This window comes from Prorops nasuta, unplaced genomic scaffold, assembly GCF_024137725.1.
Source record: "Prorops nasuta isolate Cenicafe-Biocafe unplaced genomic scaffold, Cenicafe_Pnas_1.2 PNAS00002, whole genome shotgun sequence".
Lineage (NCBI taxonomy): Eukaryota > Metazoa > Arthropoda > Insecta > Hymenoptera > Bethylidae > Prorops > Prorops nasuta.
Window position 1 is genome coordinate 386,419 of NW_027116799.1, and position 19,758 is coordinate 406,176.

Sequence of the window (19,758 nt, forward strand, 5' to 3'; positions counted from 1 at the left end):
GATTACGGGGTCCCGAGGGAAAGCGCGCAGGTGCCGTTTTACGCCAGGCGCTCGCGCGGCTATCGAAACTCTGTGGCCTTTATTAATGGGCCAATATTTGAAGACGACATATTCGCGTTGCCCGTAAGCTTATTGACTCTCACACTACGTGACACTCGAGCACCACCCAAGATTCCCATCGAAAATGTATTGACGAAATATGGTTATTGGCAAAAATAAATCATCCCTTATAGACGACGTTAATATAAATTCCAAGAAAATTTTATTGCGCCGTTAGTACAGGCTGTTGGTCCTGTTAAAACGATTCTTTTCATTGATAGGACGATATAATCGATTAATTCGTCGAATTTCACGCTCGCAGACTATTCGGGAGCACAGGACTGTGCGCGGCTTGCAACAAGACAATACCAGCTTTCGAAATGGTGATGAGAGCAAGGACGAATGTTTACCACCTGGAGTGTTTCGCCTGTCAACAGTGCAATCACAGGTAAGAGTTCTAAATAATTGCTTGCTAGTTTCTATTATATATATATATAAAGAGATAGGACGAAAGACGGAGAATATACGCCGCGTGCGATTAAAGCGGCCGAAGCAACGGAAATATTCATTCGCAAGACTGATCCTCGAAAATCATTTGGCTCGCGTGGATGAGCGCGCTCGGCTATTATTTTATTAACAATAATGAAAGCCGGTAATTAAACATTCACACCCGGCGGCGAGATTCGGAGTTGGCTGTTCCAGTATTCCTCGTGGCAGCTCATCCGTATAACAATTTAATTCGAGCCACCCTATCCCCGCAGGGGGAGGCCCGGAGGCTCGCCTAACTTCTACAACACTTCGCAACACTTCGCTTACTTATTCACAACAACCGAGTTAAGCCGAGGCTCCTTCTAGACGAGACTAAAGTCGAAACAGCGTCCCGGCATCTGCTCCATGTAGATAATGCCGCCCTGCACTGCTGAGAATAACTTGCCTATTAACCAAAACTCCGCCAAGGCCTCGATTACTTATTACTATTATATATATATATATATATACGATAGACAAAGAGAATGACGAGTATAATTCTTTTATTGGTTTCTCTGTCAAATTAATCAAAGACTCGATATATGGGACAAACGAAAGATTTTCCAACTTTTCCGATGGTTTTCCACAAGACTGATTTTTCCTGGAATATATTGATGCAGTTCTTGAATATGCATAAACGTGGAGAATTGCGGGGGACTCGTGGATTAGCTCGTACAAATATGAGAAACTGAGGTGGGGGGGGGGGGGGGGATGAGGCTGTGGAATTCCCTCTCGAGCGACGAGCATAATTGACGGGAAAACTGAAGGAAGGATTCCGAGACATCTGGCAAAAGGAAAGTCGGAGAGCTCGGAACTATGCGAACGACGTGTGGCTGCCTCGGGTGCACGTCAGATGCAAATCACGCCGGCTAATTTCTCGGAAAACTCACCAATTCTAGCAATAATAGCGGAATCCGTTACTGTCTCGAAGCCTTCGAGAAAATTCGAGAAAAATTTGCGAAAATGAAAAAATTACGAAAAAAGAAAGGTGAAATGTATTTTATTTCCGACTAGGAGTACTTGTTCGTTACGTCATCTTGATGGAAGGAGTGCAAGGGCGTGACGAGAGAGTCAATGGCATTTCGATCTAATAATGTCAGACTACGACATTTCACTGACCTTTCCCACTATAATATACAGAGAGCGATTCTCGTTGGCAATGGTCGTCGATGCGACTCAAACTGACGCGTCTTAATTCCCTAAAATTCCCCCTGGAAGCACAAAACCAAGTGCAATAAATCCAACAACAAAGTCTTCGTGTTCCCCTCGAAATGAATTTCCTGATTTGATCTGTCTAAGAACATATATGAAGCAAGACGCGATAAATCATTCTAGTCAAATATGTTTGAGATAAAAATTCAGCGTTTTCCAGTGTGCAGCATGTAAAAAACTGTAAAATAGTTACACTCTTGGGGAGTTGATTTAAAGTTTCTTAATTAAACAGAAACGTGCCAGTTGTAGAGAAAGGTATGAGAGAAATCTGTTTGGCAGGATAAGGAAAGAAAGAAGTAAAAATTAAGGGTGCTTGTGAGGGAGTAAAGCCGATTACGGCTTAAAGATATGTGTTCAAAGTATACTTTCTTTCGTGGTCGATGGTAACGTGCAGTCCTTAAGACGAAGAATTGGTTGGGGGTCGAAGCGGTTGACCGTAGGCAAAGCCGGAAACGGATGTGGCCGTTGAGTCACGCGATCTCCACGAGCCGAGCATAAAACACCTGAGTTGTTTAATCATACGCTCCCGAAGCAAGCCGTGCCCCGTAAACTCTAGTTGACCCCCACCCCACCTCCACTCGCGGCAAAACACAACCCTCAGATTTATTTCCCGATAAAGGACCTCCGTTTATCCATTAACAGCTATGTTCGCCAAAGCTCGCTCTAATAATCGATCAACCCGCAGCCGTGAACTTGAAGACTTTTATACTCCCAATTATTTTCAAACCTCCGGCTTTTATTTACCACTCTATAAATTTTCCCACATAATCCTACGTAATACTCACTCGTTTCTTGTCAAAAGAGTAAGAAATTAACCTCCAGAGCAGACTCGAAAACTACCACCCCGATACTCCATGATTTTATCCACAAAAATACATCACGCTTTATTCGCATTTAAAGCCGACCACGCGCTTCGTACATCTCTACCGTTGATTTGCGGGGGATTTATTAAAGAAAAAGCCAGTTTAATGAAATGAAAAAACAAATCTGGTCACTCGTGTTCCATCGAATCCAATTGGAAATATATCGCTATATATAGCGATATATGTATTTGTCGGGGGAGGGAGAGAATTGTCTGCCAGTTTAGAAGACAATATGTATACATATAGTGTATTAGGTAATATTTAGTTATGAATGGAGATATTTAACGGTGGATTTTGAGAGTTAGCAAAATTGAGCTATACCTTGTTGGTACGAGGGTGAAAGTTGGTAATTCGCTGGAGTTTGCGGTCTGGCAGCTCTGGGATGCTAAGCTTTCCTTGAGTTGCGATACCAAGTCGAGAAGATTCGAGGCTCGCGCTATTGTCTACAGAGAAGTTCGCTCGAACGAAATTCAACAGAGTCAATTGTTGAACGAGCCAGTACCCAGCGCGACGGCTCATATTGTTCGTGCTTATAGCGTATTTTGGCACTACGAGTCAGTCGGCTTAATTATTATTGTTCCACCGAGCTTATCGAACAAGGTGCCCTGCTGTATTCCCACGCGAATCATTGCCCAGCGCGGTAATTAGTCGAAAATCATGAAACTCACCCTTATACCTGCCAACAGATTCTCTAGCATAAGCTTCGTGACGGTAAACTACAACCCATTAACGTTTAACAACTACAACCGTTTATGGAAATTGCTTTTTCTTCCTAAATATTCATTCCTCGTTCATCCGATCGAGAATCCTTTTCCCAACACCACGATGCTTCGATTTTCCCAAAGGTAAAAAAACCACGGTTTATAGAATTCTCTTGAAAAGGAAGAGAAAACAAAAATCTTTTCTATATATATATATACATATATACGTAAATGTTGCGAGGATGAAGCGTCGCGCAAGGAGTTAATTCGTGAGACAATGCTGAGAGCGAATTTGAATTAACACTTGACCCCTGCTGCAGACTGGAGTCCTATGAGTAGGAAGGAAACGGAGGGGCGGCCATTTTGTTTCCGGTGTCCCGGGACCACTTCCGGTCACCGTCACGCAGTCCCAACTCGCGGAGTACCCTCGAGCTGCCAAGATCTCCTTTCACGATTATATTCAAATTAAATGCGGGAGTCTAACCGGTAATATACTGCCGCCAATTTAGCTACAACCCCCACGAGGGTGGTTCGCCTTACCTACACCCCCTTGCAGCCCCGTCGACTCGAGATTCCCGCCAATTGTTTCGTTTTATCTAACACAGATAGCACGGGGGAAGAGTACAGGTGCGAAGATATTTACAACTATGCATTGACCTATCGTTGACACGTCCTCCAGCACGCGAACCACACTCCATCAATCCGGCCAGGAGTTTTGCAGAAATTTCTACGAATATACATGTATATATTATCGACGTATTTTTTACACTCCTTATTCTCGGCCTCCAATCAACACAATAGCATTATACATATAGAAACGTAACATATATATATATATATAGCAAATTCGAAGCGTGAAATGATGATAATTACGCGCTGCTGGTTAATTCGGCCATTATTATCGCACAGTCATCTGTCAATGGGATCGGATGGGCTTCCCGTGACGACAGTCATCGCTCACGGCACCTGAGAATTACCTGTCGTACCGGGCAATGCAATCCGATGCCGCCTGGTGCATTTCATTTATAATCGGCGAAACGCCTATTAACGCGAGAGAGCGGGTATCGCGTGAAACGTGCAAGCAACTCACACCCCCGTCCACTGCACGCATTCAAAAACACACAGGCATATACGCGTTTACCGAGACTCCGCGCACGGATTGATGTTCGGGGTATATGTGTGGGACAGTGACGCATATGTGTATGTGTATATAAAGATAGATAGAGGGGAGGGGGAGGACTTTGCTGGATGGGGTTGAAACGGTGGAGATCGGAGAGAGCAGCAAAGGGATGCGAAGGGAGAGGGGGAGGTGGAAAACAAGAGGGATGGAGGGGAGAGGGTGGTCTATCGCTACCGGAGTCGGCAATGCGAGTCTAGGCTATCCGGTGACAAAGCAGTTTTGGCTCGTGCAATGAGGCCTCCGGCACGTTGGATTATCACCATTGAAAATGCAACTGAAACCTCACTGTTCGAATGCAGCGGCGCTTGAACGCGATACGCGCCCTGTACCGTGCACCACCGGAAGTGAATATATTCCTTTTGCTCGCGCATATTTGCTTTTCACCAGATCGCTCACCTCCATCGAACCCGGATCGGTTTTCCTGCATCCAACAATCTCCTTTTCTATACTTCAACGCAAGCCCTGCAGTTGTATACGCGCAATATACTTATTACTGTATGTATTTATACTCGAGGAGAATAATTAGCCTCACCAGAGCGATTTATTCTTATGAAGGGAACTATACCATCGTCGTTTTTCATACATCACTGATGAAGCATAACAGGAAAGTATATCTTCGACTGACGGAATTTGCAAGATAAATTGATTTAATCGGGCCGAGTACGTTATAATGAATTCGGTTGAATTTTTTGTCGACAAAAAACTGAATGGCGGAAACTTCCATTTTTAGCGTATCCGCGGGCCGTAGGGAATAATCGATCAAGTCGGTTACAGGTGAAAAAATAAATATTGAGTTAGCCAGTGTTAAATATTGGAACGCTCTTTTTTAGCCGTATGGTTTAACCGAATAAACGATTCAAGGGGCTCAATATTTAATCGACTGGCTGTTAGTGGACATAATAGTTGAATTTTTTATTACATTGGCTACTATATGTATATATATATATATAGTTGATGGTTGGGCCCCGTCAGGCCTATATTGGTCGATCGGTGTAGGAAGTTCGTATACCGGTTGTGCGTGCTTTTGGCGCTGTGCTGACAATACCGCAATGCACAGGTTGCCCTAATAAAACTATGATCGCCGGATAAAACAGTGCAGTGCATGTTGGTAATTAGTGGTATACATAAATCATCGGCAACGTTGCACATAAATGCATACACACGCCAGCCGCTCCAACGCCACCACCCATTACGACCCCCACTGCTCCCTTAACCCACCCCAACTCCAACAGCCGTGCAAACGAAGTGGGTGTATAATGGGTAACGCAAACCTTTCCAGACCTACCCTACTACTCGATCTCTAATCCTTGATTTAGTCCTGGATGTTTCTCTCTCTCTCTCAAATCGCGAGGAAATCAAAGTATATAATTTTTCGGTGTCTAGAACAAAGAGTTCTATCGGTGCAGGATTTTTTTGGAGCCTCCTGAAGTTTTTATCCTTCTTGATCAAAGACTTTTGGAGGTATTACGAGAGGAAGATTGAGGAAAGTCGTTATTCGAATTTAGCAATAATTGCTACGTGTCGGAGTGATATGGCGTGTAACGCAGAGTTTAAAGGCCCGTTTAAGCCGCGCGAGGCTTAGATGCGTCTATTCTCTAGCAAGAGCTCTAAAACCGGAGATTAAGCCTTCACTTTGTATGACGGCGCTTCAAAAACCTGGGAGCTTATACCTAGACGCTCGCTATGAATTAATTCCGACATTAAGGGCTATCGCAACATCCATTTGCAACGACGCCTCTTTTTCACCTCTCGCACCCGACGCTTTTCACCCTTGTCAGCCCACGACCGGATCAACCCCCGCTCTCTCGATCCTACAACCTGTTTTACCCCGTAAAACAATTACCTGCGTCTAATTCAACTATATCAACTTGGATCTCTCGAGTTTCCAGCTCCGGAAATAATTGCAACAATTTTATCGAAAATACAGAATTTTTAGGAAATTACGTTTACAGAATAAATCCAGCAAAAATTCATTCCAATTAGTTTACTAGGGGTTGTTTATGGCTAAACATTACCAGGCAAATATTAACCTTATATATACGCGTATAACGTAATATTAATTCGGTGTAAAGCGCCTGATTCGCTAGATATACATATTTCTCGATTCGCAGCCTAGGCGAATTTCTACGTTGGACTCGAAGTTATTGGCAGCTTCGGGCAAGAATTAACGCGAATTATACACGCGCCACTCGTTCGTGAACGTTCGATGAAATTATCGGCTTGCCATTTATTTTACTGTCGAGTCTCGCCGAGGAGGAAAAAATCGTGGTTCCGTTGAAAAGCACGACAGAATAATTAGCGAAACATCAAATTCCGTTAAACGCATGGAATTAATCGGGCAAATACGAAATTAGCCCAAGCGGTTGGGCCTTGTGTGCGTATAGGTATGTACAGTATATCGATAAAACGATACCGAAATGGGCGCGCCGCGGCAAATATCGTTATAGAAACTAATGCGATTTCCCGTGGGTAACCGGCTCGATATATATATATATATATGTATATATATTTATACGTGGCACCATAATCAGAATATCATCGGAAAACGCAAGCGGAGACTTTGATTCTCCTATACTCCTCTCCCTCCTAACAGAAATTACCCCACAATCTTTGCGTCAATACCGCGAGAAAAGCAGCGACGAGAGACGATCTCATCGGAAGCCAATAAACTTGGAAAAATATTGATGAGATACCGCGAAGACTGAAAAAGAGCGAAGCACATGCAAAAAATATATCATTTTTCATCGCGCACCGCGCCGCTTTAATTACTGAGAGGCTCCACTTCCGTTTTATCCGCGAGCGGCCCCGAGCCTAGTTGTCGCTCTCTTTAATTCATGACACATCGCTCATTCAATAATCCAGCGCACGCTTTTAAACAACGAACGCGCTGCCATGCCTCCCGCGGGTTTCATATTTTTTTGCCCCCGTACGTGACGCGACATAAGCGAAGGTAATTTGAAAAAATCAACAATGGGGAAATAGCGCCATATTTATTCAACTATCGGACTCCTCGCATCTCGCCGCTATTCGTTATCAACATGCAGCTTTCTGATTTTCTGCATTTTTCCACCACCATCAAAGACGTTCTCTCGCTGCAGCCACGGATTAAATTCGCATAAGTATATTTCTCATTTCGATCAAAGAACAAACTCTCCTCGATCGGGGATCGCATATGTATATCGAGAGCGTGAAATTTCATTCACTTACTTTCTTGTCCCTGTTATCATCTCAGCTAGGCTGGGTACGATTAATCGGTCCGTGGAATTGGATCTGGCATACGTATCGAAGTTGAGCAAAACTCGGTCGGACTTGGATCGTTGATGAAAATGGGAGAAGGGTGCGTATAACGTGTACGGTGATTACACAGCGGAAACGACGGCGTTTCTCGTCATTGAGTTACGACAGCGCATTGTTAGCATATGCCGAACATATTGCGGCAACGTTTTCATGTCCTCTCTAATGATATTTGCTAACGGGCTTTGCAGTGATTTACAATCACAAATTCCTACATTTTTAGCAACTCCTTCCTTCTACCCTGAATCCCCTTTGCTGCGTTACAAAAATTCAATGATTTCCTCCCATGATTCCTTGCTAATTTTTGCCCCATTATCAGGATAGAGGGAATCGATGATTCGTCTATATAAATTTGCGGAGGGGAAATCGTGCCAAAGTTTATACAGCACGACAATATAGTATTTAACTGTGTGTGTATGCATATATCTGTGTAAAATTTAATGCTCTTAGCAAAGTAGAGAAATTGTTTATTAATACGTACGCTATAATGTTACGTAACAATAATACGGCTCGATGTGCTAAACGAAAAATTAATTCGTATAATATATTTTCTGTCGCGGTTTTCATAAATCATCCGAGAGCGCGCGCGGCCTGTTCGGCGCATAAAGGGATCGAAGCTCCACGTATACATATATATATATATATATATGTATACATATAGTTATATACATATAAGCTATGGAAAATTCGTGAAAATTTTCGGCATTGTTCCGACTAGCTGAAGGGTAAAAGCCCGTTTTATCGATTTTTCTCAATCAAGAAAAGCCCTAATATTTATCAAGCGCGGGGCAAAGTGGCGAAATGAGCGGGCAGCAACGCAACGCAACGCAACGCAACGCTTTCGGGCCTCGCGGAAATATTGTAATAATTCACGGGGAACGGGGAGGCGGTAAATAAATTCTTTGGGGGCGAGCGGCGGCGATTTTAGGCCGGGGTGGTTGCACACACGCACCAATAAATAATAAGGCTAGCACGCAAGCGTCGATAAAATAATAATTACCAGCGACAATGCGCCCGTACAAATTGTCCGTTAATTTTTGCCAATAAACAATCGTAAACCCGCTCGGATGAACCGTATGCACGGTTCGCGTATAAATAATAGCCAAAACACGAAGCCCGCAACCCCTTTTCGGGAGTAAATATCGCGGGGGTGAAAGAGGGTCGCGCGAGCGGGCGGCTTCGGTGTAAATATCGCTGGATAATAATATCCAATGGTTATTAGCGATAATAAAATCCCAATTTATCGTGCCTCGTCGATTTACAATCGGAGTCGGTCGATGTTATATCGAGACGGTGGTAGGGCGAGAGGGGGTGGAAAAGTGTAGCCTAGGAGACGGGGACGACTTCCTGCGGTGCTTTCACTGCTGCGGTTCTACTCTCTACCAAAACTGTACGTATAATATCATTACAACGCGTTGCTGCTGCTGCTGGATCAAATAAATCTGACCGCGCAAATATCAATCCATTTCGAGCCCTATCCACCCCCTTTGGACGCCTAGCGTTTTCGATCAACGCGTCAAATCCGATACGCCTGGATGAATCACTAACAGCATCCACGAATATTTATAAACTCGGTTCGCCGATGGTTGCATTAAATTCAATGTTATCTTTCTGTTCCGTATCGTTCGTAATTACAAGGGAATATTGGCTTTATTGTTTGCGGAAATCAGATTTAACTATCCCATCGATCATGCTCAATTTATTTTCTTTCCATGGCGTCATTTTGTTAACGATTAACGATCGGTAATAATTCGATCACGCTTTGGCTTATAATCAAAAGCAATTTATATAATGTCGCAGGCATTGCCCAACAGCGAATTTTCAATTCGTTGCAAACGCGGTGAAACTCTGATGGCTTGACCGATATTCCAATGGAGCTTCCTATATATATATATATATATAACCTATTTTAACGCCTACTGCGCGATGCGAGAGATTCGGCTCATTGTTCTGGAATATTAAATTAAGGTATTTAGTCTGTGAAATCTTGCAAACAATCTTGCAGACTGTTTCAGACAGTTGGCTGTGAGTGGAACTAAGGCGCAATCTGACAATGAGCTCTCCATGACACATTAGCTTCAGAGTTACACAATATCTGTGGTAGACACCCGGCTTCAAGATGACTGCAACCAGACAGTTGGATATAATATCTCTTGTCACGTCTCACGCCACTTCGGAGACCTCCAGCGATACTTGATTCATGAATTACGCCCGATACTCGCGTTATTTATACGACGAATAAGCGAATTAAACTTGAAATAATGGACAGCTCGACGAGGTCCACGAATATCGAGTCGAGAGGAAAAAGAGGGTGGAAGAGTATATTTTCCCAAGTATACTATATATATACACTTATTATTATGAGAAGGTTGTAAGGTCGTGGCTGCGAGGAAAGCCAGCCTCCGTCCAGTGCATCAATTTCAACTTTTCTCGCAGATCCGGCGCATTTTCTTCCACTTAAGTTTGCCTGTGATAAGGTCGCGAGGGACGCATGCAAAGTAAAGTTGTTCTTTGGTTCGTTAGGCCGAGGGAGACAGGGGAGCATTCCGCTTTACTTACGATCCTTCAAGGTGAAAAGATAACCTACGAGCATTATTCACAGGGTAGAAGAAAACTGCCAGCTGGGATCCAGCGGGCTAAATTTCGACCACGAGTTCGATCTATGCCGAATTACGATCCTCCGACTTATTCCTCGAGATCCTTATCTATAATGGAAACTCTTACCATATGGAAATAAAGAACCGTTATCTGTACGATCGACCATAATTCACTCCGTGAGGAATATTTTTTATGATTCATGAATGAAAATTGATGGAGAAATCGTTGCAGTGGTGCGCGGCGAGGTGAATCAAAGGGGAGGGGGGGAGCAATAGTCGAATGCGAGGGAGAAAAGTATGTGCGATAAGAGTGTATGATGTACCACTGGCGCGTGGGAGGAGGACTGACGTCTCGAGGAAAGGAGTTGCTTCGCCGAGAGTGGTTTTTGTCCGTGAAGCATCGTCATTACGATCTCGTTAAGGAAGGAATTTTGCACAGCTCATCAGAAGAGTCGGAGCGAAGGAGTGGGAGGAGGGGGAGAAGCATGCCCGAGGGCCAGTGGTGTCCGGATGGACTGCTCTTCGAGGGTGGAAAGCTGAATCCAAAGTCCCAGGGGTGAAATGGCTCATTCCGACGCACTTATCCAGCACACGCCGTAGATAACCATAGATTAATGGGGTTGCCGGTCTCGGAGAGGGGAGGGTAGGAGAGGACATCGCGCCACTAAGCGAAGACCGTAAGACGGCCCATAAGAGGGAACCTTATACCTTCTATACTGTCTTATAGCTGATTTATCGTTTATTGAGAAATATGGCCGGCAGAAAGATTAACCCCCTTCCCCGATACTGCCAAACGTCCGCGAGGTCCAACCTTCATCGTCATCTTTTTCCACACGTGCTTATCCAGTTTGCTATATATATATATATATATATATATATATATAATACTTTTGTCCAGCTCGATTACTCGCAAATTATGCTATGTAACAATAAAGTATAACTGTCCTTTTTGGTCTCAATTTATTCTCCTTCTCTCTCTCTCTCTCTCTCTCTCTCTCTCTCTCTCTATCCATCTATACAGTCACTCATATCCCTGCTTCTCTTATTGGACGGAGAGAGATTTATTTCCCTCTAAAGGATCAAGTTGCTTAACACGATCGGGGAGCAGCAGGCTTGTTGCACGCGTCCCTGCCGAGTCCTTGACTCTCGAAACTTTGGCCGGAAGTTGACGCGACTTCGCCTAAATGCAAAGCCAACCCAGGGAAAGGATTAAGCCAGTTAAGCCCGGTGCCAGGATAAACTCCGGCTGAATATTCGGATATTCACTTATCAAGTACGTCCGGTCAGAGGAGACACCGCCGGAAGTCAAACAAGCTCACGCCCTTCACCAGATAAAAGCATCTTCAAGAGAAGCTACGGAGGATGTAATGGATAAGGAAACAGCCCGTCGCATTATTGTCAACTGCGACAAGATTAACCTGCAATCGTTTAAACGCAACGAGCTTCACGCGTATATACACACGTCATTTATCGATTCTCTGCTGTAGCTCCAAATTTATTCCATTCGAGATTCATGATTTTGTCAAACAAATGATTATGCTCGACTCTCAACATTGCTCCTGAAAATACAGGAATAACCCGAGTGATTCTGGTCAATAACAATCGCGGCGCATTTGCGAACTTTGCGCGAACAATTGGTCCTCCGCATCAAACGCGAGGGAACGCTGAGTGAAATGTATATATATAGGAGCCAAGTGTATGGGACGTTTATAAAAAGCGTTGATTTAATTTTACGCTCAAAAGAGAGTAAGTTACCCTCGATCCATAACTGCTGCGAATGACAGGGATGCCTGCTATGGTGTTGACGTTCCTGTAATTCGCTTGAAAATATTCTCAAACCACTCGTGTAATCCCTACTCTGAATATTTAGACCTCGATCGTCGGTCTGTACATATAGTTTTACGCTGGATATCTTCGGTCCCACCCTTACCTGTCTGACCAATGATCGATTAGAATCACTGTGCACAGAAACACGACGCTTCTGCGCTATTTTATCTCATCCTATATAATATATCAATAAATCCAGCGATATTCCGCTGCTATTACGCTTTATTTATCATGCTGATGCTATTTTGAAACGTGCGTTCGAGCGGATTTAATAAATTGCACCCCAAGGCAAACTAACCCCTCTTCGTTAAAGGGTTATGAATGTAAACTCTAAAACTAAGCCCTCAATTAAAGCGACCCGTCGATCTGGCACAACCGAGCATAGCTTATTAGGAGCTTTCGCAAAGCTCGTCAGCTTCGATGGATAATCCTAAAATCGCCTATCATTTTTTATTCCTCGTCCAATTTTAAGCAACGAACTTTTCCACTGATTTTCAAATTCTCGAAAGAGCTATGCCAAGTTCGCCTGGTAGATATATCGAATGTATACATATATATATATATACCTAAGAGTTTCCAAATTCTAAGGTTTAATCAACGAATGGTCCCCTTAAGACCTGCCACAGTCTTGTGAACACGCATAATTCAAAGTTCCACGGGCCGCAGTCTAATTACCAAATCTTGTTTCAGCTCGAGTGCTGAATCCTAGCGAAAACTTTCTGACCAGAGAAATATAGACTCCGTATCATATATTATTAGAAGAGATTTCATCGTCTAAGAAACTATATCTATACTATGCAGTGTTTCAATGTTCAATGTATTATTCTTGTATAAAAAGTGAAGCAAAAATAATTTATCTACTAATAGTTAATGGGCGGTAGGTCTGAGGCTGTTTGGCGAATATAGATGGTGTTTTCAGCAAGTTCACTATATATAGTAACTGCATAGACGGCTAACTAGGGTGGTGGGCAGTTAATGATGGAAACTTAAGTACTAAGTCATACTTAATCCCTCTCCCTTTATGGTTCTCGAAGCTACTATAGCCCTTAGTGGGCAGATTCTCGATGCACCCAGGCGTATGCATCCTGATGCATCGAGGTTAACTGGGAATTATGCATTAAAATAGGCGAGCTTTCTGCCATAAGTACCCTGGATATATCTCTATACTACCTCTACTTATGTACACTATGTGCTAGCTCTCATAAATGATGCAGGGATGGTCAGATGTAATTCCAGACAAAGATTACCATCGATGTACATTAGTAACGAAAGTCCAGTTGAAAATTTACTCGGTATTATTAATGTTCCTGCAATGCTACTGTACACAATCTAGCAAATTAATATCGTTAATTTATGCTAATTTTGCTGAAATAGGAGGAAGCGGCCATAGCAGCGTCATGAAATTATTGGCTAAGCTAATTTTGCCAGAGTATCAAATTGCTAGAGTGATTATAAAAATATTTTCTTATAATAGGTATATATACTTATTCGTTATCGGGAAATTATTATTTTTTACCAAAAAAAAAAAAAAGAAGAAGAAGGAAAATGGACTTTTTTGAGTTTTGGTTTAAAAGAGAAAGTGCGAATGTTTGATATCGATATTGTTGGATGAAAGGATGGGGAGAATTTTGGTTTTTCTAGTTTTTTTCGTTGATGATCGAGGAGAGCCGATAAGTGACTGCTTCGGGCGACCGTAGATTTATTGTCACGTCTCTGGCCCTTCCAGCAAAGTCTGTTTCGACTTAAACGTTGAACCAATGGTAATCGCGAATGGCAAACCCTCCGCAAAACTCGACTTCCACTTTATTGGCGGAAATAATCTTTGATGCGATTGTGCCTCGTCTTGGAGGTTCTTCCGGCAGTGGCGATCGATTCGCGACTTTTCCAGATTTATTTAAGATCGTTCGACCTACTGCTGGTATTTCTTACTCCCCTCCTTATTTATAACCTTCTCTCGTTCACGCTACACTCTTTATACCAGAGCAGATGTATTTTGTCAAAACTATTTTTATCTTAAAGCATTCATCTCTCTTTGTTCTCTTCCTTTATGATTCCCATCGACCTACGAGAATATTTATCGAGCAAGACTCTGTAGACTTGGCAATAAAACTGACTTTCCTAGCCTTACCCCTTGCATTTATAATTCTGATTTGAATAATACCTCGCATCCATCCTGGCTATTCGAGCATCGTGACAGCCGTCTTAATTTCTGCTTTAATTCTCCTCGTTAATAAAGCTTAGCAAACGCTTGCGGTATAATTGATAGAAAGAGTTACTCTCGCGAAATTTTATTTTATTCCCTCAACTAAAGGAATAAAATTCTCATTTTTTTCATCCATTTTCCCCCTCGAAGAAACAGACGAAGAAAAGAAAATTCCAGAACAACGATATTTTTGACAGTGTACGACTGGTGAGAGTCAAGTTGAAAATTGGATGGAGAATTCAATTGGGAGAATGAGACGCGATTGGAGACTACGGTGTGTGTATTATCGAGTGGCATTCCGATTTCGACGTGCTTCTGGCGTGACGTTTAGATAGCGGCATCAACTGTCTACGGGGGTAAATCTGTTGTGGAAGCGAAGGTAGCGCAGCATCCCCCACCAAGAAGCAAGCGAATTCACTCCTGATCGAATTAGCGCGTCACGGCTGCCTGATACCCTGACAGTCTAAATTAATTAATAGTAGAACGCGCGATACGTAAGCAGCTATTATCGAAACAATAATGCACGACGAGCGGAGCGTCACGCGATACACGGAATATTCTTTTGAAGAAAAATATTCTAGAGAATTATGCATGGGGAGGGGGGGGGGGGGGCCTGAAGGAGATACTTGGCCAAAGTTTACGAAACAATGAAAAGCTGCGTTGTTCGCGCGATAAAGGAGACGCGCGTCGTCGGGTTGACTCCATTAACTTGACACTTAGCAGCACCTTAGACGCCCTTGGCAGCCGGCGGTAGATCTGATTAGGGGTTCGAGTCTCGGCTAAACGCGTTAGTCTCGGCTGCCGAGCTTCGAGAAGGTGCTCCCTCCGCGTCAGGTACCGCTGGAGAGTGGAGCTGCTCTCAAATGCCTGATGCCGGAAGGCTGAAGAAGGTCTTGCAGAAGGCTGCAGGAGAACCCTGTAGAGATGCGCCTAGTTCTCCACGCTCCGATGCAAATTCACGAGGAATGCCAGCAACTATATATATATATATATGCTACTACCGAGAGAGTACCCCAGCCCCATCTCTCGATCAGCTATAGCTACGAAATTTATTCCCGCCAAACCCCAACAAACTACCCCAGCCACCCCCCCCCCCCTCCCACCACTCCGAGTGTTGCCGTTTGGGGTTTCCCGAAGCCGCGGTAAACTCTCGCCGTGTTTGCCGACGAATCTTCGTGGCTTCCACGACTTAGCGACGTCTGAAACGTTTAGCGCTTCGCGGATTCGTATAGAGACCCTTCGTTGCGTCAAGAACAACCTAAATATATATTAAGTTAATGAGATCAAAATACGAAATAAAAGCCACGTGGCTCGTTGCGAATGATGCAGTTGCTAATGTGACGATCGCTTAGCGATAGAACCATCTTTCACCGGTTATATATATATATATATACATATAAGAAATATCTAGGTTGAGAATCTTGGAAAAATTGCGACGGGGACAAGTATAATACGCGAAATCATCGTAGGAGATGATATTACGATATTCCCGTACCTACTCCCTCTCTCTCTCTCTCTCTCTAATGTCAGCTTTTTATGGGCCACAATTCGAAGATGCCAGAGGATCGATTTTACTTGGCACTTATCGTAGCACGTTACGACTAAGCATTGCTTTTTACGGCAGTCCATAGCAGATATTCCTCCGACGTCCTCCCGCGGGAGATTCGGAATTAAAAAGCTCGGAGGAAAAACCTGTTCGATTCTCTCTCGTGTAATAACGATCACCAGTTACCACAGCGAGGCCATCTCTGCCGTTTTATCCTTCCTCGAACTCTTCAGTTTGACTCTCGAGCGCGTCCAAAGACTCCGCGGAGATTTCTCCCTCTTCGTGGTTGGTTCGAGGTTTTCATGGGAATTTCGCGAATGCCATAACGCACCGGGACTAGCTTCGAACGCCGTAAATGCCGAGATTGCAGCTGGAGAGGTGGTGAAAAAATCACGTCTGCATTTACATAAGCGCCGGTATAAACCACTCGACAGAAATCCCAACATAAAACCGAAACAGGATCCCAACGCGGGACAGCACGTCCGTTGAATACGCAATGCTCCTATGTACCTCCGACCACCACCCACGACTCAGGAAAATACTTTTATTATTCACCGACGAGTTACAACCGAGAGATATACGCGTGTAACGTTCAGAAATATATAATAATATAGTCCTGCTGTCTACCCATTCCCTGGCTCTACTACTTGTCGTTATATTTTACATTTCATTTGTCTATTTACGTTAGATTTTTTCTCAATAAAATACACGTATACCGTTATATATATATATACCTATAGGTTAATGTTTCGCTATCAGTGAATTTATTCATAAAATCAGAAATCTCACGTCTCCCCGCGTGGCAGCCTACGTAATATCCTCGGACTGATGTCTGTCAGACCTGCGAGGAATTTTAACGCGTACCTCCTGACGAAACGATTGGCAAATCCCTCGGGAATTCGGATCTCTCCTGCTGGACTCCCCCGGAGAACGGTGGCGCGATCCTTCATCGCCTGGCTTTTCAGAATTTTCGACGCGGTGCCATTTGTGCGAGCGACGACGTTGAGCTCGGCAAAAAAAAATCGACTTTTAAACCGGCAATAAAACGGAGAAATGCGAGATCTTTGATTTTAAAGGCTCACCCTGGCCACTTTTGCCACCGTGCGACAGTTGGTGGCTGCGTATAACCCTCGCGGGATGCTTATTTCTCTCATATCGCAAACTGGGCACGTCTCCACATCGCTACCATTTCCAAATCCGCGTACAACAAACGTTCTATAAGTCGTCGTGGCAGATTATTCGAAAATCTACCATTTTTGTTTCTTTTCATCCTGAATTATCTACCGACTCGACTAGCCTCTGATTAGTTTCGTGTTCTTGTTGCTGAATCCATGATAAGCTAGGTTGAAGTTTAAGAAAACTTTTGTAACAATCTTATGAAATCATATAATTATATATATCTGCTATTAATCTTTTGTGCAAGGTTGATTTCAAAAAGGATGATAAAAATAGTACTAGACATCTGTTAATGAAAGTAGCGATATCTGGGGAAAGAGATTGGTGTTAGAAGAGGTTGGGGAAAGGACGAAAGGACGAAAGGAAGGAAGGAAGGAAGGAACCGGTCATGGCAAGTCGCGCACGACTTACTTTCTACGAATCGAGTGGAAATTTGCATTTAAAGGACCTGGCGAAGACTCTCTCGACAGCATCTCAGGAGGGAAGGAGAGAACGACGTTTCGCTGCTTGTTTTTATTTTCTCGCAATTTCCTTGGCGAGGCAGAACGGAAAGCGGTCTTAAAGGGAATTAGCACGCTTTACTGCTCCGCCTATCTTGTATAACTCGCAATTGGAATCTTCTCGAGTCATCGCGCCACTCGAGAGCTTGCAATGCCCGTCAAATTTATGTGCTTAATGCCAATTTATCGGCAATCTAACTGCTTCGAATCGCTCGAATGAAATATTCAATTTTTCATTACAGATTCTGCGTAGGAGACAGATTCTACCTGTGCGAGAATAAAATCCTTTGCGAGTACGACTTTGAGGAGAGATTGGTTTTTGCCAATATGGCTCTTCATCCACCTCCGAGTGCCACCCTCGCACATATCAAGAGACAAGTGACTCACCTGCAACCAGCGGTAATAATGTCCAATTATTTTACATTAGATATAAATTATACTGTGATATCCTCGAGATACTCTTTTACGTAAGAATAAAATAAGAGTAAATTATACCGAAGGAAGAAGCTGTGTGCAAGATTTTCAAGGATTCTCGAGTCTTTGACGGACTATCGAGAGGTCCTACAAGGATCGAAACTCCTGAGGACGTAACCCCTTAAGGTGGGTTAAAGTGGCGGGTCGACCATCCTGGACCCCCTAACAACAAAGGACTCCCCAAAGGCTTCAGCTATCCTTCGCTATATACTCGTCGTTGTCGTCGTCGTCGTCGTCGTCGTCTTCTTGCGAGTTAGGATATCGCGTGTCCTTATTAATTAAGCTCGCCCGTTAAGCAAGCCTTGTCGCATGCCTTAACGATCCGTGCCTCCTCGAGCGACGAGAAAGAATTCCTCCTCTTTCTTCTCCCTCTAAATTCCACCGAATTCTGAGAATTATCCCGTGCCAAACAATTCATGATCAAATTCTTGCACAAGCCTTTCATGAAGGAATTTAACAATTATGCAAAGCTAAAAAACACTCGAGTCTCCTCCCGCGCTGCTCTCGAGGAATAACCGAAAAGCCTAAAATAAGCAATTAATTCTGTAAATCAAAGGCTTCTCGCGCACGTTGATCGGGAACGAATGGAGGAGATGAAGCCGCTCAAGATCCGCCAAGAGAAAAGGGTTAAATTTTCAGATGTAAGGGTAGCAGGAATTATGAACTCATCGACGTTAAGCTGTTTGGGATTAAGTCTTCTTGATTATCCTAAGGCAACAGCCTTGCTTCGAAACAATATCTTAAGCCCTCTGTGCAGGAAGGACCTCGTCCTGTCCGGGACCCGGCAAGGATCCGTTCTACTTAATCCGAGTTTCGTCTTGCCTGGCTCCTCCGGCAAAGCGATGCCGTCACGTACCATAATTTAGCAAGCAAAATATTTACCGTCTCGTCCCCAGGACAAAACGATCTTATCGCATCGCGACCAGTAACGCTTTCGCTTTAATTACCATTCGTTAATTGCGCCGCCATCGTGATAATCCTAAATCATATATCCGAATCGAGCGATATCGAGCGTGATGTCTATTGTTCCGGCCGTGAGAATTCATTTTTCCCGGAGTGTCTGGAGCAGTGCAGGGGGAAGCTGGCACTGCTTGGCATCAGGAAACGCCAAGGCAAAACTCCAAGTTTGGCCGAAGATTGCTTGACAAACGCTCGAATGGTATACGCATGCACAGAATAACCAAGTCCCCAGGTTTGATGATATCAGACTGCAGGTAACGTGTACTACTTATAATATGCAAATGTCGTCTCCCTCCTCGTCCCTAGCTTCACCGAGCAACTGCGTGTAATTCAAGGGGTTGGTAACCCTTGCGACTCTATTCCTACGCCACGCCACGTAAGTGCTACCGAGCTTGTTATTTCTTCTCTTTGCCTCACTGTACAATCCGCTTTAATTGGCATGTACCTTTTACCGCTATATCGCATATATATATAGTCAATTTTTAAAAACAGAACACACACTCGCGAAATAAGAAAGAGAAAGAAAGTGGTGATTGATCGCGCGTACGGGATATCTTCTGGAGAAATTAATTAAAATTTAAAGTATCGCGAGAGATAGAGAGAGACTCGAATGGGGATGTTTAGTGGCTGAAGCTGCTGATTGGCCATTGCTTGATGG

At 43.7% G+C, this 19,758-nt stretch overlaps 1 protein-coding gene across 2 annotated transcripts in view; it reads left to right on the plus strand.

Annotated features, from left to right (window-relative positions):
• LOC136775335 (LIM domain only protein 3-like) overlaps positions 1 to 19,758 on the plus strand; it is a 62,832-nt gene that overhangs the window by 34,678 nt on the left and 8,396 nt on the right. For both annotated transcript variants that reach the window (XM_066730030.1, XM_066730022.1), the window contains 2 exons: positions 362 to 487; positions 17,909 to 18,065. In XM_066730030.1, the coding sequence (XP_066586127.1) occupies positions 362 to 487; positions 17,909 to 18,065 (283 nt within the window). The remainder of the gene's footprint in view (positions 1 to 361; positions 488 to 17,908; positions 18,066 to 19,758) is intronic.